The sequence below is a fragment of the Thamnophis elegans genome, chromosome 1 (genome assembly GCF_009769535.1).
Source record: "Thamnophis elegans isolate rThaEle1 chromosome 1, rThaEle1.pri, whole genome shotgun sequence".
Classification (NCBI taxonomy): domain Eukaryota; kingdom Metazoa; phylum Chordata; class Lepidosauria; order Squamata; family Colubridae; genus Thamnophis; species Thamnophis elegans.
Genome location: NC_045541.1, coordinates 36,830,671 through 36,852,059, shown reverse-complemented (window position 1 = coordinate 36,852,059; position 21,389 = coordinate 36,830,671). Strand labels below are relative to the sequence as shown.

The following is a 21,389-nucleotide window of genomic DNA, read 5'->3' as shown; positions in this document are numbered from 1 at the left end:
TCTTTTGTGGATGGGCAATTTTAGGCAGGGTAACATTCTGCTTCCAGGAATGCCTAACTTAAGATATTCTGCTCTTTGCAAAACTCATTTGTATCTGTGGGATTATTTAGGGCAGTTCAGCGGGTGGGTGAGTTAAAAAGGAAAGAGTTTTCCAGTTTTAGTTTACCAATGATGAGATTTCCTCCCTAAAAATGTTCACCTAAAATCTATACTGATACATTTTTGGTATCAGGCCAGGAAAAATATGAATTCCCCTGCTCTCAGACACTTAGAGTTTAATAGTTTATTCACTGAAAATATTAAGTGCCTGTATTATGGCTTTTCCTTTCTTTTCTATACTATTTATTGTTCTGTATCATTGTCTAACATTATTTGAAAAATATCCTCTCCTGTCTTGAACATGAGTCATCAGATGAATTAAACATATAGTTAACTTTTTTAACAGCAAACTTAATGCATTTTTGTTATGCCTCTCTCTCTCTCTTTATAATTTGGTTTCTCCAAGCAGCTTACCCTTCAATTAATTCCATCATGCTGACATGATATACAATATGAGTCTTGACGTGATCATTCTCTTTTTCCCTGGCCTTCTTGGCTTTAATCCTTGTACCGTAATTTCAGGTGGCACTACCTCTTTCTTAAGGGGGAGATGTAACAAAGAATCAGTCCCAACCCTGCATCCAGACAGCCATACTATCCTAGATATCTCACAGATTCTCCTGACACTAGTATACATTGCCACTGCCAACCCTTGCTTTTTTCCTCTACCTCCTGCCTCATATCTACCACCACTGCTTTCCTCTATTGTCCTCCACCCCTCAATGCTGCCATATTCTCTCATCTTCCTTCCCCTGAGGAAAAATATGTATCCTTCTCCTCTTCCTTTCTCATTCTACCTTATTCCAGTTTCATTAATATTGACTATTAGGTTTTTGTCCTGGTCTTGCTAATCTTGGTGTAACATTTAAGGTTTTGGATTCTAGTTCTTCCTGAACCACCAAATATAGTTCACAGGATGACTTAAGGCCACTCACCCTCTCTCAGCCGAGCCTACTTCACAGGGTTACTGTTATGAAGAAGAAAAGGAGGGAGCACTCTATATGTTGCACTTAGCTCCTGAATGAAAGACAGAATATAATCTCTCCCTTCCTCTCCCTCCCTTCCTCTTCCTCTCTCCCTCCTTCCCTCTCCTTCTCCCTCCCTCCTCCCCCCCTCTCTCATGGCTTCACCCCTTCACAGGATCCAATGCATTTGAATGGCAAAACACAAGATCTTTAAAAATAGAGCAAGAAACCTTTTCTCTCTATTGATGTTGATGCCAAGAGTATCATCTGGTACTGACATGTTTTTCTGTTTCTGCTAAATCGTTCAAAGGAAGAAATAATTTTTGGAAGAAATAATTCCAACTCTCAAGAGATGCTGTGTGTAAATCATGTTTGAAAAAAAAACTTAACTTGCTTGCAGCTGGGAGTGGTTTGCAGCCAGCGCTAACATCTGGGCACCTGACAGAGAGATATTGCAGGAGAGTGAAAGAGCTGTGCAGAGTGGAGGCATGTGGCATGAGTGTGATGACTCCCTCCATTACTAGCCAAAGAGTACCTGTAGCTCTAAAAGAGAAGAAGACCAGCTGCTGTGTGGAAGCCACATGGTGCCTCACTACTAGGCTGACCAAAGAGATCTGTCACAACTAAGAGAGGAAAAGGAGGAGTCTTACTGGAAATACAATCAATCAGATTATTTTAAAATTAAAAAAAAAACCTATTAATTACCGTAAATAGATTTATATGGCTGCCTAACTCACACACAGTGACTCTATAGTTGCTCTGTGGGACTGGACTGTTTCTCCATTTGCAAAAACTCTGTATATTTCCTAGTTCCTGGACTTCAGGTCTTTTAAAGGGAAAGACAGTCTGACGGCTTTTCATATTACCCTCATAGGAACTGAGGGGATTTCTTTTTTCACAGAACTAGACAAACTGCACCTCGCTTCACCCACGTAACACCTATCCTCCGCGAGCTGCGCTGGCTACCTGTCGATCTCCGGATAAGCTTCAAGGTGCTACTTGCCACCTATAAAGCCCTTCATGGTAGTGGATCTGGGTATTTGAGAGACCGCCTACTGCCGATCACCTCCACACGACCCATTAGATCTCATCGTTTAGGCCTCCTCCAAGTTCCATCCACTGGCCAATGCCGACTGGCCACCACGCGGAGGAGAGCCTTCTCGGTGGTAGCCCCGACCCAATGGAACGATCTCCCCGTGGAGCTTCGTACCCTCACCACCCTCCAGACCTTCCGCACAACCCTTAGAATCTGGCTATCCCGTCAGGCCTGGGGCTAAAGATTGTAACCCGCCCGAATGGTATGAATGTTGCGTTTTAATTATGTACTGTCTTATATGTAAAAGTCTGTCCCCCCCTTCCTTTTAATTGTGAGCCGCCCTGAGTCCCCCCAGGGAAAAGGGCGGCATAAAAAAAAATGTGGGAGCCATTTTGGTGCCGCGGTTAAAAGATAAAAATCAGAACCTTGTGAGTCCTGTGTTTGTTTAGACACAAAATTGAATGAGTGACTTTGGGTCAATCATTCTTTCTTGGCCCTAGGAAGGAGGCAATGCCATTTCCAAAAATGCTGCCAAAAAAAAACATGGGTACTAGTCCAGGGAATCACTTGAAGTTAAGACTTAGTTGAAGGCCCTCAAAGATAAAGAATAGAATCAACACAGTATGAAGTAAAGCTTTAGATGGTGTATGGCGGGGTGAAATCCAGCAGGTTCTGACAGGTTCTGGAGAACCGGTAGCAAAAATTTTGAGTAGTTCAGAGAACCGACAAATGCCACCTCTGGCTGGCCCCAGAGTGGGGTGGGAGTAAAGATTTTGCGGTATCCTTCCCCTGCCATGCTCACCAAGCCACGCCCACAGAACCGGTAGTAAAAAAATTTAATTTCACCACTGGTGTATGGGTGTGTGTTTGAGTATGTTTCTGTTTAGTGTGGACAATAAATAGCAATAGCACTTAGACTTATATACTGTTTCACAATGCTTTGCAGCCCTGTCTAAATGGTTTACAGAGTCAGCATATTTCCTCCAACAATCTGGGTCCTCATTTTACTGACTTTGGAAGGCTGGAAGACTGAGACAACCTTGCACCTGGTGAGATTCAAACTGCCAAATTGCAGGCAGCCGGCAGGCAGCAGAAGCAGCCTGCAGTACTGGATTCTAACCACTGCGCCACTATGGCTCATAAATGATAAAATTTAAGCAGACAGAAATGAGACCAGATAAGGATAAGGATTTTCAGTAAACTGTACAGCAGAGCTCAACATCAGCTCTTGATTCTTATTACTGCCTAGCAGAATCAGAATTAGTGTTACTATAAAAAAGATGTGTGTCAGCAGGTAGTCACAAGGCTAGGAGACTTTCAGATGATATGACAGCTATAAGTTAGTTTGGAGAGGACAAGATGGCAACAACTAACACCATGCTACCACAGCTAATACTTAGACATGGTCATGAATTTGCCAATAACTGAATTCTCAATTTAAAAGAGATTTTATTTTAATGATGGTTTATTTGAGGATTGGTGATGGCTTAGCTGCCTTTTACTTCTGCAAGAGAAGATGCTAATTTTTTGCAAACAACCAGCACAACGTGCACCAATCATATCTATGGTGTCAAAAGCTTTTGTGGATAAAGAGCTCATTGCATACATTTTGCAGCAGGTTCTAGAGACTGCTTTGAAAAGAGCTGAGTACCAGAACGTGTGGTCTTTGGTTTGTTCCCTGGGCACAAAATGTATTGCTGAGATGCCGCAAGGACAGCAGAACAGAGAACCACTTTATCCATGAAATAAGGGATTAACTGACTTTTGAATGTGCTTGATGTATACCCCAATTGAGTGATGAATGTCTGAGCAAATGACCTCTCTCTCTCCCTCCCCCCCCACAACGTTTGCCAAAATGATGTTGGTGAGAGAGCCAAGCAGATCACATGAGTTTTTGAAGAAAACAGTATTTGTTCTATGCAACTGAGGACAGAATGTGTATGTCAATAGCCTATTTCCCCAGCGAGAAAACACTTGTAGAGATGGGAGTGACTTTAAAAAATGAGAATGAAGACAAAATTAGAGAAAGTGGTGTGGCACATACAGAGAGTGACAGTCAAAGTTTTAAGGTACCCACGTACTTAATTGTTTAGTTCTGGATCTTCAACAGTCAGAAAGAAGAGATGCTGTGATAAAAGACAAGACCATTATTGTCCAAGAAAAAGGGAGAAAACAAGCCATCCTACATACAAGTTCCCATCCTACTTCCTGTTGTCTTTTGACAATGGCATCAACAGGAACCTGAGCTTACTAATCATATCAGAGCATTGAGAAGCCTATAATGCTCAGCTACAGTCATACTACTGGTCCTAAATCCATTGCATGAAGAAGATTATTCAATTATCTTTCAACTGGCTCATAGAAATAAAAGGCAAATATAAACTGGATTTAAGAAAAAAACTGTTAAGGGTTCCTGATGGAATGCTGATTCACTGAATTATTGTTTAAGGAAACATAGCTCAATGTATGATTCAGTCACTTGTGCCAACCATGGTTTTTTGAATAAACAAGGTTCATTCACTACAATCTGCCATTGTGTATATTTGGCTTTGGCTTAGTTTGCGGAATAATCCCAGCCCTTGCCATTTCTAAAACATGGTTTATGCTATGACATATTACATGATTTTAGCAAATTCTGGTTTAGGAATACACTTAGGTAATTGAACAAAAATTCACATTATGTGAATGGCTGATCATCTATAATCCTAAGCAGAAATAAACTACCTTTTGGCTGTATGAAATAGCAATAGCAATAGCAGTAGACTTATATACCGCTTCATAGGGCTTTCAGCCCTCTCTAAGTGGTTTACAGAGAGTCAGCATATTGCCCCCAACAATCTGGGTCCTCATTTTACCCACCTCGGAAGGATGGAAGGCTGAGTCAACCCTGAGCCGGTGAGATTTGAACCGCTGAACTGCTGATCTAGCAGTAGCCTGCAGTGCTGCATTTAACCACTGCGCCACCTCGGCTCGAAATGTTTGAATGTGGCCAGTAAAGAGTATATTCATTTTTAGTTCCAGGAATTTGGCAAGAATGAACACAAAGGCGAGCACTTTGTCTTGTTTTCATGCTTTAAATACAGTGATATATTGTGAATCATTATGTCTTCTGCCTGTCCTAAGCATATTTCATGTTTGCCTTTAAAAAGAATTGGGAAATGTTATGCATTTTTCTCAGTAATAAAATATAAGGTCATTTTGGATAAATGACCGGCAGAAAGCTAAATTATTTTAATGTCAACGGTATTGGACTGAATATATTTCATCATCATCATCATAAGTGCACAATAATTCTTGCATTAAAAATTGCTCTTCCAAAAAAATAATAATCAGAAAAAAGGCCTATCCTAAGGCACTGTGAATTACAAATTGGCCCACTACACACATAATGATCAGCAGGCTTAAAGCTCATCATTAAAACAGTTTTAAAGTCAAGAAGAAATCCTGACCTTTTCTGGCCAGCAGCCAGGATTAACTATTAAGCAAAATAAGCACGTTCTTGGGGTGCCAAGGGAAGGGGGCACCACAGTGCATTTGCCCCTGACTGTCAGGCGGATAGCTTTTCATTGCTGTACTTTTTAAAAATTATCTGCCTTGTTGATCCACATTGTTAAAAACAATGCCTTTTTGGACATGGTTGGTGGCTAAGGTTTAAAAGTTTGGTTTGAAGTTGTTGTCAGATATCATGGTGTGAGATTTTGGTTCCATTGAGGGGCATCATTGTTGGGCACTACGTAGGCCCTTAGTTGGAGTTAATCAGGCCCTCCTGGTTAGAGTTTCCAGTTCAGTTATACAGGTAATCCTTGACTTACAATCACAATTGAGCCCCAAATTTCTCTTGTTAAGTGAGGCATTTGTTAATGTGAGTTTTGCCCCATTTTATGACCTTTCTTGCCACAGTTGTTCAGTGAATTACAGCAATTGAGGAGTTAATAAACTGTTAAGTGAACCTTGCTTCCCCACTGACTTTGCTTGTCAGAAGGTTGCAAAATGTGATCATATGACCCTAGGACATAGCAACGATCATAAATATGAATAGGTTGCCAAGCAACTGAATTTTGATCACATGATCATGGGGATGATGCAAAGGTCATCATAACTTTGAACAGTCAATAAATGAACTGTTGTAAATCAAAAACTACTAAAGAAATTCCAGATGGAAACTCTCTGCTTTGTGCACCTACTATTTCAGGAAGAAGGAACTACAAAGGAACAATCAGGTACAGTATGGCTGCTATTTCTCATACATAATAGCTGATGAAGCGTTGACTACTGAATTACAACAGTAACTGAACAGTGATTTTTAATCAACATTCTAATTAAGGTTATTGATCTATAGGTAGTCCTTGATCTATGACTGGTAGCTTAGTGACCATTAAAAGTTATGACAGGCCCCCAAAAGCTATCTATGACCCTTTCTAATTCTGACATTGTTCCCCCACCCCATGAGCACATATGTTTGAGGTACATTTAAACCATCCTGTCTTTCATCTGCAAAATTTTCAAATTTTACAAAATGCAAATATTTATTTGTACATTTGTCATTATATTTGCAAGAGAGTGCAACAGGTTGCAATTCAAAGACAGGGGACAGAAAACACAAGAAAACAACAACCTAACAGTTAAATACAAAGGAAATCACCCAGGTTCCGACTCTGGAAATTCCTGTAGATTTTTTCTTGGTGTCCACATTTATTTATGACACTAAATGTATTAAAACAGCCTACTCCAGTCCAGATGGCTTACAATGAGTTATATAGGGCGAACCAGCAGGGGAAAATGTTTTAAAAATCTAAAAAAATAGTTTCCAACGATCACACGGCTTAGTTGTAAGCTGTGCGATTGTCAGAAGCTTTTTAAAAAGCTTTTTAAAGCATTTTTTCCCTGCTGAAAAAAATGCTTTAAAAAGTGAAAAAAAAGTTGCAACGCCCACCCAGTCACATGATGAAACCCCCACCAAGCCACGCCCACAGACTTGGTGGGGGAAAATTAGATTTCACCACTGATAGGGCTGCTATTCTGCACTACTGCTCTGCCCACTGCAGCACCAAAAGTGGTATATAAATTTTCTAAATAAATAAATAGTAACCTGCTGATACCAAATGTTGCCCTACCTTGGAATAACCAATGTGTAGGCAAACTCTATTTAGCCACAGGTATCTCCACCTTGCCTGTGGCAAGGTTGTGTAAGACAATTTTGTACCTTTGGGAGTAAGTCTTATTACAATTTATGGAATTTCTTTCTGAGTAGACATGCACAGAGATACATTATTTATCAATTTAGGATAGAAGCTTAAATCATTTGGAGGCATTTCACTGATGCTGATTGTACTCTAAGTTAAATCACAGTTGAAGCCTGATGGTTAACATCTATTTGAAAAGGAAATTACATAATGCGGTGCTTAGACCACTAAAGTATTAACTTAGGTTGATCTATTACTATCTGCTTATAACACACAAGCCCCTATCATCCTCCATCTGGCAAAGTCTGCTGTTGTTGCACAAGAAACATGTGTACACAGGTATAGATCTGTTATGACAAAACACACAGATAAATCACTTGCCTAAATGTAGCAAAAACAGCTCAGATTCACAAAGTGATTTATTTGTTTGTTTTGGTCAGGTTATTTTGAATTGTAAATTAACCACAAAATAATGAGTAAGGAATAGATCTGGAAAGAAATTTTGTTACAAACAAATCTCTAAATTGTTAAGTGATGATCTCAAACTCTATACGAAATTTAAATCAGATAGCATAGGAAGTCCTTGACTTACAATTACAATTGAGCCTGGAATTTTGGTCATAAGTCATTGTAGGCATAAGTCAAGTCACCTGGGGGACCAGACTCAATTTTATAACTATTTTTATGACAATTGATAAGCAAGTCACCATAATTGTTTAGCAGGTGATCATAAGTCCAAATCCCGATTATCAAATGGGTGGTTTTTTCCTTTTTTTTTTTTTTTTGCCAAAAATAAACATTGTTTTGCAAAACATGACCATGTGACTGCAGGATGCTGCAATTGGTTCATAAGTGTAAACAGGTTACCAAGTTTTCAAAACACATAACGGGTGTGGGTGGCAGTTGCGACATACATTTTTTAAAGTACATCATAACTGCGGCTGTTAAGTAACTGTTTGTAAGTCAAGGACTAACTTAGTTTGAAGAAATGTAAAACATTGATTTAGATTTTTTTTCAAATAGGAATATGTTTAGTGCATTGGTTTAAACAGTTTAAGGCACCATGTTAAAAACTTGGAGATTGATAATTCTATTCCTGCTTTAAGAACAAAATCACAAAGCACAAAGGGTGACTTTGACCCAGTCTTTCTCTCTGAATCCTAGGAATAAGATAATGGCAAATTCACTTTGAAAATGTCCAGACAGTCACCACAAATAAAAAAATAAGTCAAAGACACAAAGGAGAAAATTTGAAGGCTTGAAACTGAAATAATTCACTTTTCAGAAGATTTTGTGCTCATGAAGTTTTGTTATTTAAAAATGCAGTAGATAAGGTTTAATAGGTTGTCGTCGTCATCATCATCATCATCATCATCATCATCATCATCATCATCTGGTTAATCTTTGGTGAGATTCACAGCCTTTGGGGCTGGTTGGTAGCTCAACAGCTCGAGTCCTAACCAAGGACCTAGGAACTGTTAAGGTAACGTCGGAGAATATAAGCTGTTCCAAGTAGGGTGGTTTTTTGTAGAATCAGAATGTTCAAGTCTGATAAATTTAAAATTTCCAAATAGCGAGGTAGCCCTTTAGGTATTGCTTCAAGGGCTCCAATTACAATCGGGACAACACATGATTTCTTTTTCCACAGTTGCTCAACTTCAATTCGTGCATCTCCAGGTATTGCAATGTCAATGAACAGTACTTTTTTCTTTTCAACTATTGTTATGTCAGGTGTGTTGTGGGCCAAGTGCCTGTGAGTCTGAATTCTGAAGTCCCACAAGATCTTGACTTTCTCATTCTCTAAAAGCTTCTGAACCTGATGTTCCCAGTGGTTTTTGCTGTACTCAAATCCAAACTTTTGGCACAATTTCCAGTGATGATCTTAGCAACGTGGTCATGGCGTTGTAGGTAGTCAGTTTGTGAAAATTTGCTGCACCCACTGATCAAGTGGTCGACTGTCTCATCTTTCTCATTACAGAGGCAACATTTGCTGTTGGTGGTAACATGTTGAATTTTTGCCTTCATGCAGTTTGTGGCTAAGGCTTGTTCTTGAGCTGCCAAAATAAGGCCTTCTGTTTCTTTTTTCAGTGCTCCTGATCTTAACGAGTTCCAAGTTAGCTTTTGGTCAGCTTTATCTTCAATACTTTTCAAGTATTTTCTATGCATAGCTTTGTTTTTCCAATTTTCAGCTTGCTTCTCAATTATTTCGTTCTTATATTCAGCTTTTGACTTAGTTGTCTTTAAAAGGCCTCCTTTATTTACTTCCTTAATCATTGGTTCTTCACTTTTCTGGATGTAATCATTCAAGCTGTGTTTTTCTTCTTCCACAGTCTGTTTTACTTGTAGGAGTCCTCGATCACCCTCTGCTCTTGGTAGATATAATTGGTCAACATCACTTTTAGGGTGCAAAGCATGATTCATTGTCATAAGCTTCCTTGTTCTTCTGTCCAAATTGTCCAACTCCATCTGGGTCCAGTCAATTATTCCTGCAGAGTATCGAATCATAGGTATAACCCAGGTATTTATGGCTTTTATGATGTTTCCTCCATTCAATTTGGACTTTAATATCTTGCGAATTCTTCGGATGTACTTGGCTGCAGTTAATTCCTTGACTTTATTATGCATTAAGTCAGAGGCCTCTAAAATCCCCAAGTAGCCTTCTTCTGCTTTTACTGCCTTTATCATTTCTTCATTCTCAAGTTCTATTCCATCATCTTCTATGACCTTGCCTGCTTTATTATTATTATTTATTTATATTTATCATCATCATCATCATCATCATCATCACATACTTTATTCATTAAACATTAAACTCAGCCAACTGAACATTCAAAAATGCATTACAAATACCAGTGACTGGTGTTAAAGGTTGATACAGTTTGCTGCCAGTGTCCTAGGTATCAACCAAGTACCTTCTTAAAATATAAGATGTTCTGAGTAGCACAGTTTTTTGCAGTTCCGCTGGTGTTATTGTAGGAAGCTGCAATTTGTGGATGTATCTTGTAAAATTCTTGGATATGGTGCCAAGTCCCCCAATTACAATGGGCCTCACTGTTACATGCTTCATCCATAGCCGTGTAGTTTTGATAGCCAGGTCGTGATATTTCATTATTTTTTCTAGTTCCTATTCTTCAACTCTGGCATCTCCAGGAACAGTGATATCAATAAACTGTACACTTCGGCCCTCTACAACCATGATATCTGGCATGTTGTGCTCCAAATGATGATCCGTTTGTATTTGAAAGTCCCACAAGATCTTCACCTTCTCATTTTCGATACTTTTTCCACTTTATGTTCCCATGACTTTCTGGATACAGGTAAATCATATTTTTTACATAATGACCAGTGGATTAATTTAGCACCTTGATCATGTCTAGCTTTGTAATCAGTTTGTGCAATTTTGCTGCATTCACATATTAAATGTGAAACAGTTTTGACTTTGTTATTGCAAAGTCGGCAATTTGGGTTGTCAGTGGATTTTTGTATCTTCGCTTTCATGGCATTAGCTTGTAGTGCTTGTTCTTGAGCAGCCAGTATTAAACCTTCTGTTTCTTTCTTGATAGTTCCCATCTTAAGCCATGTCCATGTCAAGTTGTCATCACATTTTCCTTCAGTGTTTTTCAAGTGCTGTCCATGCAAAGCTTTGGTTTTCCATTTATTTAATCTGTCATCCAGCTGTTTTTCCTTATATTCTGCCTTTGTTTCTGTTGTTTTTATGCTGTTCTCCATTTTCCCAGCCTGCAGCAATTTTCCTGTACTTTGGTTCACATAATCATTCAGAATTCATTTTTCTTCTTCTACAGTTTGATGGATTTGCAATAGCCCCCTGTCCTCTATTTTTCTTGGCAGGTACAACCTGTCGATGTCACTTTGTGAATATAAAGCGTGGTACATATTCAAAAGTTTGCATGTTTTCCAGTCGAGGTTTTCTAGTTCAGCCAGAGTCCAGTTGATGATTCCAGCTGAGTAGCGTATCACTGGAACTGCCCATGTATTAATGTCTTTAATTATGTTTTCAGCATTCAGCTTTGATTTTAATATTTTGCGGACCCGCCTGATGTATTCCTCTTGCGATGACTCTTTGACTTTTTCATTCAAGATGTTATCTGCTTCCAATATGCCTAGGCACTTGTAACCATCATCCTTTGCTAATATATAGCACATTTTTCAAGCCCAAAGTTCATTTTGATGTCACTGCTGAACAGTTGAACTGTGTTGAGTATTGATTTAAGTTCAGTGGGGCTTTTCACATACATTTTTAATTCATCCATGTATAGTAGACAGCTTATCTTGCCATGTTGGCTTGAGATTTGGTATCCCAGTTCTGTGTTTTGTAGGATTATTGTCAGTGGTATTAATGCAATGTTGAACAGTAGTGGTGGAAGTGAATCCCCTTGGAAGATTCCTTGTCTGATGTTGACTTCGCCAATGTTCTCCCCATTTGTTATTAGAACTCTTTTCCATTTTTGCATATTTGCTTTCAAAAATGTACAGATATTTTTGCCGATTCCAAAGTTTTCCAGACAGGTATTAATCCAGCTGTGGGGTAATGAGTCAAATGCCTTCTTGTAATCAATCCACGCCATATTTAAATTTGTTTTTCTTTGTTTTGCATTTTTTAGTACCATTTTGTCTATGAGCAGCTGATCTTTTGTTCCTCTTGATTTTTTATAATTTCCTTTTTGTTCTACTGGATACAAACTGTTTTCCATCAGATGATTGAATACTGAATTTGCCAGTATCCTTGTAAAAAGTTTGAACGTTGTTGGCAGACAAGTAATTGAGCAATAGTGGCTTGGTTCTGTGCCTTTTTCTGGGTCTTTCATTATCAAGTATGTTCGGCCAGCTGTTAACCATTCTTTGCTTGTTGCATTTTGAAGCATTTGATCAAACTGAGTAGCCATGCGATGATGGAGGCTTGTCAGGTGTTTTAGCCAGTATCCATGCAGTTCATCCAGGCCAGGTGCACTCCAGTTCTTGACCTTCTTTGCTTGTTTTGCCACCATGTCAGTTTTTATTACAATATTTTCTATCTTGTTTTGTGTTGTTTGTTGTTGAATATCTTTGATCTAGGAGGCAGTATTGTTGTGTTCCACTGGGTTTTTCCACAGTTCTTTCCAAAAGTTCAAAGTTTTTTTTTTACATGGATGAACATTAGTTTGGATTCGATTTTCATCAAGGGATCGGTAGAAGAGGTGTTGGTTTCTTCTGAACTGGACATTTTCATGATATTGTTTTATTCGTCCTTCGTATCTTTCAATTTTACTTGCTGTTGCTATTGCACATTGTTTTAGTTCTTCCATAATATTTCCATTATTGTTTTTTCCTCCTGGTTGTATTTTTTGTGTAAAATATTTTTCAGCTTTTTGTTCTTTAGTTTTCCTTCTTTTAAGAACTTCAGATTGCTGATATCCCCTCGTAATTTTTAAATTTTATTTTCAAGTCGAAATTTCCACTTTTGGGTTTCTTTTTTGGCATTTTATAACCTAGTTCTGCAGTTATAACGGTCGCTGTGCTATACATTAATTGGTTGGTTTCATATAGTGTGCTGGATGGGATGGAAGTTAAAATGTTGTTCATGGCAGTTAACAGATCTTTCACTTGTTTGCTAGACCCTTCGTAAATGAGAGGTAGTCTTTTTCTTTCTACATGTTCTTTGATGTGGTTTTCAATTTTTTCTTTCAGCATTTTTGCTAGATCACTTAGCTGTACACTTTCAAGTTATTGCACAGTAGGGTCTTCATCCTGTATGTTCATTTTTTCCACTGGCTGGTCAATTTGTTCAGGTGTTGGACCAATTTCTTCAGCTTGTTCATCATCACTTCTTGTTGTTGTTGTCACTGTTATTATTTTATTATTATTATTGTTGTTGTTGTGGTGGTGGTGGTGGTGGTGGTGATGGTGGTGGTTTCATTGGGGACCACAGAACTGGAGATGAAATGTCTTCTAATTTGGGGGAGAGCTATTCTCTCATTGGCCTAATTCAATCTCCATAATGTTTATGGTTTGTGATAGGAAAATGTCTGCATATGCTAACAGCTTTTCATAAATTAGTTGGAACTAAAACTACTTCCATTTATAAAGAAAGAGAGGCAGAAAAATCATAGTAGAGCTTTTGAGGCAATGAAATGTGATGCAGCTTCTAAATATTTAACTGCTGGTAGTCAGATATGAAATCTGCATATTTTTACAACCCTCTGTAAGTTATCTTAACAATCCAGGGTATCTTCTGAACCACAGCTAAAGGCTAATTAATTGAACAGAATATCTATACAGATATCAGTCCTCCAAGAAGCAATGAAGAGGGCAGGAATAACCACAAAGCAAAAATAAAAGCTACTCTTATTATAACAACACCTCCACTGCATTTGTTTAAGTTTCTATTCCTTGTTCCTGTGGCTGAAAGCTTTTTATTTATAAACAGGTGAGGGGTGTATTTTTTTTCTCCACCTAGCACATGGTAGCTGTAACCCCAGTCAAGTCATTTTTGGCTTTTGGGGAGGTGGAGATTTTTTGTAACATATGAAAGTATATTTAGGAAAGAAAGACAGGCAGGCAGAAAGGAAGAAAGAAAAGAATTTTGCTGCAATACCATTATACTTGGTTTCATTGTCTGGAACATTGACAGTTGAGAAGAGAATGCAGTACCGAAGGCAAAAAAATTAGGAGTTGACTTTGTCACCATTTTTAATTAGTACTCTTGTAAAAAGACTGCCAGATTTCAGCTGCTCAAAAATAGATGCCCATTAAATGCCTAAGAAAAGGATACTGAAATATTCATTGCTGCCACCTAGTGATCATCCAGATTTGTGCACCCCAGATATGGTAGCCCTGAAGCCTAAGTGTATTATACTGCTAACCATACTGATACATAGACATGATGATGATGATGATGATGATGATTATAGGAGACTAAAACTAACTCACAATACAATATCATCTAAATGTGATAAAAAATACTTACAAGCATCATCAAGTTTCTCTTATAATTTAACTTAAGGTATTTAAAGTATTTAGGCTAGGCATTATTTAGGAATTGAATCATTTAGGGTGAAGGGGGGGTGAGCCAAATAAGGTGCTTGTAAATTGTCTAAATAAACTGTCTAAATAAACTGCACAAATAAAGGGTTGTATTATATTGTAACTCTTCTTTATGAACACTTTGAAATTAAAATGATTAAGAGATGACTGCATCAACACTCTATCAAAAAGGACATAGCTCATTCATATAGAAATTCACCCTGTACCTTATGTGTCCCTCCTTTAATGCATTTATATTATTTGGTTTCAAGAAGGTATATCAATGTTTCAAGAAGATCATTTCACCTTTTTTATTTTTTTTGCTACGCATGCACACATATCAAAGAAGTTTCCCTGACAGCTATTTGATGATATATTTAATGATATGTATTGAAGAGATTGTTCTGATGTCTGCCAATAGCTGTTATCTATAATAAATTTAAAAAGTTACAGATCTCTTTTATCCCAATAAGCAGAAGTAAGGCTCCCTTGAATTCAAAGGAACTTGCTTATAATTATATCTCTGCAGAAAATTATATATGTTGTTAGCATATTGAATTTAGTAGCTGGAATAGTAAAGTGTACAATGGGCCAAAACACACATTTGTAGTTGATTAGTTAGAGCAGAGACTTTAAGACTGGTGGACTTCAACTCCCTGAATTCTCCAGCCAGCTGGCTGGAGAATTCTGGGAGTTGAAGTCCACCAGTTTTAAAGTTGTCAAGTTTGGGGACCTCTGAGTTAGAGAGTGCTGACTTATGCATGAGGCAATCTGCGCTATGATTGGTTGCTGTAAGTACAAAGGAGGAGTTTCCCTTTTTTCCCGCCTTTTTCTTCTGTGTGTTCTGTATACTCTTTAATTTACCTCATGGTATTCTTGTGTTCCTGACTATCTTGTGTTTTCTCTTTCTGGATGACGACAATAAAAACTACAAGTTTCTGTTAATGTCTCCGACTTTATCTGGACAGCTGCTGCACAATTCCCTGACATATGTTTGCAATGTCCACTAGGTCTTATCCCTAATACATAGTTTAATGATTTTTGCACTGATCTTCTTGCTTATGAGTTACATTTGGGTATTTTTGCACTGATCTTCTTGCTTATGAGTTACATTTCTAATATGCTCAGTAAGTGAGCAGATTTCATGGTTATTTGAGGTATGAAAGCAAAATATAAAAATGTCAGAATAACAGCAACACATTACAGCGTAGTTAATAGAATAATGTTAAATTGATAAACAATGTAAGATGCATAAAACTGACTGTTCCATAGTAGAGCAGGAATTTGAAATAAAATTGAATGCAAAATTATAAAAAAGCTTGGGAAAGGAAGGATGAAGAAATCAAACACATCAACATGATGTCCAGGATTGTTCAGATGAAGCCTCCTTCCTTTTATGTGAATCACAAATGCATGCACAAACACATACAGGTAGTCCTCAATTTAAACCATTCATTTAGTGACCGAAGTTACAATGGCACGGAAAAAGTAAATTATGACTGGTTATAATTTGCAGCATCCCCATGCTCAGGTGATCAAAATCTGGGCGGGTGGCAACTGGTTCATATTTACGACGCTTGTAGTATCCTTTTGCAATCTTCTGACAGGCAAAGTCAATGGGGAAGCCAGAGTCACTTAACAACCATGTTACAAACAGCTGAGTGATACACTGAACAATTGTGGCAAGACAGGTCATAAAATGGGGCAAAAACCTCACTTAACAATGGAAAGTTTGGGGTCAGTTGTGGTTGTAACTCGAGCACTAACTATATGTGAGTTCAGACAGAAGGCAGATACAGAGCCAGTTTGATATAGGGTTAAGAAGATGTTGGACAATTTGGGGGCCATTGCTTTCTGTCAGCCCATCCTACATCTGAGGGTTGTATTGTGGAGAAAATAAAGGTGGGTGGGTGGGCATTATGAAAGATTGCTGCCTTGAATTGATTTAAAAAATGGAAAAAATCTAATAAATAACAGATATATTGATTCAATTAATAGAGCTACTAGAAGTATTTTAATCTTGTCTGGCTAGTAAATGTAATAATGAGATGCAATGTTACTATGTTTTTATAGCATCTTCTGCAGTTTTGTCCTTAGCAAGAACCAAAGCAAGAATACTTTATCGGATAAATTAAAAATGCTTTTTCCTTAAATAGGGAAACATTGGTTCTTATTTTCCACTTTATTCCAAAATTCTATTCAAGATAAAGTATTGTGTTGCTTTACAATAAGAAACATTCATTTTTCTTGCCTGTGTGGTGTTATGAATACAGGTACTCCTTGACTTATGACCACAATTCAGTCCCAAATTTCTGTTGTTAAGAGGGACATTTGTTACGCGAGTTTTGCCCCATTTTTACGACCTTTCTTGCCTCAGTTGTTAAGTGAATCGCTGCAGTTGTTAAATGAGTAACCCAGTTGTTAAGTGAATCTGGCTTCCCCATTGACTTTGTTTGTCAGAAGCAAATTACCTTGGGACACAACAACGGTCACAAATATGAACCAGTTGCCGAGCATCTGAATTTTGATCACATGATCATGGGGATGCTGCGAAGGTTGTGACTGTGAAAAGAGGTCATAAGTCACTTTTTTCAGTGTTGTAATTTTGAACAGTCACTAAGTGAACTGTTGTGACCTGAGGACTACCTATAATGGTTCAAAGGCTTTGCTTGGACTACTTAGAAAAACAAAGAATGACCATTTCAGAATCTGAACCCAAAGCATGAACCAGGACAGCCTTTCTCAAACCACATCTTTCAATTTTGCTGTAGTTCCAACTCCTGTAGTTTCAAAAGCTGTACAGGTAGTCCTCCTTATGACTAATTGCTTCTTGACCATTCAGAGTTCTGAAATAAGTCATCCTTTCTCTAAAAGCTAATTACAACCTAGTTTTGAAGTTCTAATATCACCCCTACCCCCTGCTTATATGATCACATTTTGGCTGCTTGGCAATCAGCTCACATTTAGCCCCCTGCGGTCATGTGACCATGATTTACATTTTTTTTTTGCACAAACTGGTGTTTTTTTCCTGGTTTTTAGCAAAAAAAAAAGTCCAAAGTAAACAATGGGTTGGCTTAACTAATACATTGTTCCCTTAATCTCAGCAAAAAAGGTTGTAAAAGCAGATCAGGTCACGAAGTGACCCACAACCATCCTAACTTACAACCATAATTGCAGGGCTCAATTATGGTGGTAACTCTAGGACTATGTGTATAATTAGAAAATGTGATATATCTTCAATATATTGGGAAACGATTGGGAAGGCTCAACCAAAACATGTCAGGATTTTCATCTGGTGGCAGATGTTACAAACATCCTCAGTGGCAATCAGAATTGGTAAAATGGTAGACAGTGTAATTCAAGTCCACCTTTCTGTATGGAGTCAATGGCACAAGCTCAAAAGGGATGTGTATACAAGGAAGGAACAGCCATTAAACTCCCGTTAGGTAGTAAATATAATGATGGCTCCATTTTATTCCAAAGAATGACCTTTCCCTAGTTCTACTCTTTGATAAACAAGGCCAAGTAACCAGATCAGTGCAGGCAAAAAGAGAAAAGAGACTTACTGATTGGGATTACAAATATTTCTAAGTGAAATAATAAAATATAAATAAATAAATAATCAGTTAAAAAGAAAACAAAAACAAACAAAAAACCTCAAAAGGCATACTTGATGGACCACTGGGTCTTTTTCTGCCACCAGTTTCCTATGTTTTTATGGAAACCATTCTGCTATTCCAGTGAATTCCAGCAAGAAAGCTCATCTCAATCCTATTCACAGCTGCCATTTCACATATTGCTTAATAAGCTGTACTCTTAAGAAGTGTTTTCTTTTAAGAACATTACACCATTATCTAGTACAGGTTCCAGGTAAATATCCACTTGATGACAAGCTGGTTTATTTCTGTGAAACTAGAATAACCAATACATTCTTATTTTTTTTAGAAGAAGTCTCTCATGTGCTGGCTATAAATTCCTCTTTGAATTTTATATTTTTAAAATAGCTGAGATATTATACCATGAAACATATTTCCTGGGGTGGGGATGGAAGAGAAATATTAGTGAAAAGTGAGGTAAGCAATCAAATGTATACCTGCTATTCTTGATTTCAAAGGCCTGTGAAGGCTTTTTGACAACTATGTAGCAAAAATCTTACAAAGGGGACCTTTTTTTCAGGCATTACGGTTACAATCATTTATTTTTATTATTTTGTACCATAGGTGTTTAAATATAAATTGATGATCTTGTAACCTGATGGCAGAATTCAAACAGATATATAAAGAATAAATGGGCTGTCCTTTTCTGACATGCCATGACTGGTTCACCCAATATGCTAAACTAAAATATAGTTTCTTTGTAAACTAGGACTGAAGGCTTAGTTTGCTGGGTAAATCCAGGAATTTGCTTTTTGGGACACAAACCTTGGACAAAGCTCTGCTGTCCTCAGCCAGCATCTCAAAACAGGGCACCTCAATCTTTTGTGGAAAAGATCACTATTCTGATCATGTCTAGAAGATCTCAAAGCTCACCAGTGCAATGCAAATCATGTTTCTGCTTGCAAATGGCAGAAGTGGAGAGTCCGCTATTTAAAAAGAAGACAAAAAACCCCAAAAGCATTTCAATACGTTCACGCGGAGAGAGGGAGAAGGTAAGAGGCAGGTATGTCGGCAGACGCGGTCCCGTGTAAAAGACTAGGACTACGCTTCCCAGCTCTCCCCGGGGCAGGGGCGTGGAGAAGCTGCGGAGGAGGTGTCTGAGGAAGAGGGGGCTTTGTGCTGCGGTGCGCGGTGTCTGTAGAGTGTGGCTGGTTCTCTTCTGCGGCTTGCGCTTGGTAGGCGCTGCGCGGGGTGGAGGGGGGCGGGCGAGCCCGACTCTGGCTGCAGCCGACCGTCCAGAGGCCACCTGCGGGCTTGCTAAGGAGGACTGCTCCGCCCCAGCCATGCTTTTTCTAGCCCGGGCTGCTTGGAGTGAACAGCATGCAACATGCTGCCTCTAAGCTCCCGGGTTTCCCCCACGAGCGCTGGAAGAAAGGGAGTCCGATTGTGCTGGGGAGGAGGAGGCGGAGGAGAAGGCGGAGGGCGGGCATTTCCAAGCCCGTTCCTAGAGGGAGACAGAGATCTGTGCGCCTCGCCTCCCCGCGGCTCTAATTCTTAAAAAAAAATTGGGGGGGTTGCGCGCGTGGGGCGCTGGAGGGAATCGGCGCGTGGAGCGAGAGGAGAGGAGAGCAGAGCGCTGGTTGACTGGGCGGGGAAGGAGTACCGGAGGAGTACTAGGGAACGACTCGGCTTGCAGCGCGCGGAGCTTGGCGGAGAAGCGACGACGGTTTGCAGCTTGAAATCCGGCAGGAGAAACCCGAGCGGAGAGGTGGACCGATCTCCCCCGCTCCCCTTCCTCGAGGAAGGGCCGTCGCCATGGGCAATGCGGGGAGCATGGACTCTCAGCAGACGGACTTCAGGGCGCACAATCTACCCCTCAAGCTCCCCATGCCCGAACCGGGAGAGCTGGAAGAAAGATTCGCCGTCGTGCTGGTGAGTGGGCTTTTTGCCTCCCCATCCCGGTCCAGCGCAGCACAGACAGCCCAATGGAGGAGGAAAACGGGGTCGGCCCTTCTCTCCACTCCCCCCCCCCCCAGCCTCCTTTTGCCAGCATGCGCCAGGCAGGCAGCGGCGAGGGGGAGCGGTGGGGTCCCCATCCCGTCGCGATCTTCAGATGGGCTTTTATTTTGTCAGCCCAAAGGGAGGGGGGAGGAGAAGGAAAGGGGCTCGGAATGGTATGTGGAAAATCGCCCTGTCTCTGCAGCAGCTGATCCATTGTTTGAAGCGGAGTGGGGCCAGGGGCGAGCTTCGCCAGAGAGTCGCTGTCCCCGTACGAAGGGATGTGCAAAGGAACCGGGGAACCTGCAATAAGTGCCTGGCTTTCTCCGGCACAGGCTTGGTTCAAAGCGGACGGGGAAGCCCCTGGAGGGTTTGAAAAGTGTTACGATCCAGTGAGATCCGGGCTCCGCTTAAAGTTATTGCTTTCCAAGCGGCCATTCACTTCCTACTACTGGTTTGTTCCCAGCGAAGATCTGCATCTCATTTGCAAGCAGAGGTGGAAGAGGAAAAGCGGTCGGGAAAACCTGGAACAGTCGGGGAAAATCATTCCCTCTTTGAATCCGGGGTGAAAACCCTGACACCCCTTGTTGGTTATTAAGTTTTCAAATCTGGTCAGGGGAAGGGATCCTATTCTATATACACCTTTACTCCCCAACAAGTGTGATTGATCATGGTAGCACTGATTTGGAATAAAAGTGCACAAAAGGATTGCACTTTGTAGAAATATACTTGTAGTGCACTGGAAATGCACTAGGTTTGAGGTTTGGGGGCTTTCCTTGTTATTTCTTGAATGATTAAGAGAAACTGCATATTGACAGCATCCACATCTCAATTGCCCTGAGTATTTTGCTTCAGAAACATTTAAGGATCTTAACTAACTGTGTCTTCCTATATAACATGGTGTATATAAGAGACTATTTTTTTTCTCATTAGATCCACAATTTCAATAGATAATGCTGGATAAATGATTGATGTGATGTTTAGTCCACGGATTGTTTTCCCTTTTGAGTGCCATAACTTAATAGCATTTGGCACAAGGTTTTATGTATTTCGTAAATCCATGTATGTATTCTAAGGAATCTCAGCTTTTCTTTAAAATATTGAAGAAGTTAATTTGCTATTATTCTTGATATCTTTTTGTGAATTTAACTTTGTAATACAGTATGAAAACTATAGACTATCCATTGGCATTTATGTGCGTAGAATGTGCAAGCAACATTACAATTGGCATTGATAAAGGTTTTTTAAAATGACTTCTGAGGTCAGTCTGTATACTTAGTTTTAGAGGACAGATGTATCAATTCTCAAAAACTTTGAGCTGGGGATTTTGTCCTCAGTAGGGTTACAATAGTTCCTTTTTAAAATCTTTAGCATGCTAGTTTGTCAAAGCACAAATACTGTTGGAGTAGGGAGGCATTGACTCTTGAGCGCATATCCAATAAGGAAAAAAAGTGTCTTGAAGGAAGCTGAAAAAATTGCCTTTACTTCTGGT

The 21,389-nt window shown here is 39.4% G+C and overlaps 1 protein-coding gene across 4 annotated transcripts in view; it reads left to right on the top strand.

Annotated features, from left to right (window-relative positions):
• Positions 1 to 19,074: 19,074 nt before the first annotated feature.
• FMNL2 (formin like 2) overlaps positions 19,075 to 21,389 on the top strand; it is a 226,486-nt gene continuing 224,171 nt past the window's right edge. For all 4 annotated transcript variants that reach the window (XM_032211397.1, XM_032211412.1, XM_032211405.1 and 1 more), the window contains exon 1: positions 19,075 to 19,831. In XM_032211397.1, coding sequence (XP_032067288.1) covers positions 19,715 to 19,831 — 117 coding nt within the window. In that variant the 5' untranslated portion in view covers positions 19,075 to 19,714. The remainder of the gene's footprint in view (positions 19,832 to 21,389) is intronic.